This window comes from Helianthus annuus, chromosome 8 (genome assembly GCF_002127325.2).
Source record: "Helianthus annuus cultivar XRQ/B chromosome 8, HanXRQr2.0-SUNRISE, whole genome shotgun sequence".
Classification (NCBI taxonomy): Eukaryota; Viridiplantae; Streptophyta; class Magnoliopsida; order Asterales; family Asteraceae; genus Helianthus; species Helianthus annuus.
The window spans coordinates 150,918,013-150,919,451 of NC_035440.2; the positions used below are offsets into that span (position 1 = coordinate 150,918,013).

General features: G+C 39.6%; 1 protein-coding gene across 1 annotated transcript; it reads left to right on the forward strand.

The window, feature by feature from the left end:
• The first annotated feature begins 252 nt into the window (after window positions 1-252).
• LOC110875923 lies at window positions 253-1,023 on the forward strand. The gene is made up of 2 exons (XM_022124115.1): window positions 253-615; window positions 661-1,023. Exons 1-2 carry the CDS (start codon window positions 253-255, stop codon window positions 1,021-1,023), a joined length of 726 nt encoding a protein of 241 aa, XP_021979807.1.
• Window positions 1,024-1,439: the final 416 nt, after the last annotated feature.

Genomic DNA, 1,439 nt, shown 5'->3' on the forward strand with positions numbered 1-1,439 from the left:
AAGTAAACGATAGGTATGCTAATACTTTGTATGGTTATTTTCTGGGTAAACGTTTGGCATTTCCTGTGGTTGATTTTTTCGCAAAAAAACAACTGGGGTAAATATGGTTTGTCTCGGCTTATGATGAATGCAAACGGATTCTTTTTCTTCAAGTTTAAAACTAAGGAAGGGATGAATCAAATGTTAGAGGATTGTCCTTGGTTGATCAGAAGTGTTCCGATTATTTTGAAGGAATGGTCACCCTCTATCAAGATGGAGAAAGAGGATATTAAAGTTGTTCCAGTTTGGGTCAAGATGCATGATGTGCCGTTAACGGCATTTACCGAGGATGGTCTGAGCTTGGTTGCTTCTAAGATTGGGATTCCTAAGATGTTGGATTCGTATACTGCCACGATGTGTGCTGAGTCGTGGGGAAGAAGCAGTTATGCTAGAGCGCTTATTGAAGTTCAGGCAGGAGTCGAGTTAAAGAAGAGTGTTACTATTGCAATTCCATCTTTGGATGGTAATGGTCATTCAATGGTAGAGATCAGAATTGAGTATGATTGGGAGCCTTTAAGGTGCGCCTCTTGCTGTGTATTTGGTCACGATGATAGCTCGTGCCCAAAGAACCCTCAGGTTACTTCAAACGGAGATGCTGAAAAGATTAATGATGATTTTTAGGATGTGGGTGCTAAGAAAAAGAAAGTGAATAACCAAGGCCTCCATATGAAAAATCAGAAGCCTAAGTTAGTTTACAGACCAGTTGTCAAGCCTAAACCAAAGTCGTCCTTAAGGAATCCAAACCAGGTATCAACGTCAAGCCCTTTTGATGTCCTTAAGGACGATGATGGTAATCAGGGAGGTAGCACAGTGGGTCGAGTGGAGAAGAAAGCTGCGCAGTCTAGTAGTGACAAGCAGGATTCAGATGAGGAGGAGGTCGTGGAAGCCTATAATGAAACTAGTGAATTTATGACCTCGGGTATACATTCGTCTTCTTCGAGAGCTAAGGCTAGCTCCTCTTCCACAAAATTCTTCAATGGATAGATCTTTTTTGGTTCGTGTGAAGGGGTTGCCGATTTCAGGCAATTTCATCTTTGATGATGGCGGATGAGGATTTTATTTTTGTTTGTTTTGTCTTGTCTACTGATGTATAGTAGGCTAGGTTATGGGGTGTCATAGTTTTTATTTGGTTGTTTGAGTTTTACATATATGGGGCATGTCCTGTATATGAACTAGTGTGCAACACATCCTCACTACTACTTATTTGCGGTTGTTTTTAATAGATTCACCGGGGTAACCCTTTACCCAAAAAAAAAAAAATTAAAACATAAGTTTTTAAACAGGACGTCCCAAAACATGACACAACCACAATATAGATAAATTGTCTCTGATCCTTAAGGATCTTATTACATTTGTCCCAGAAAGTTTTAAAGTTAGTCCAACATATTTAAGTGACAAAA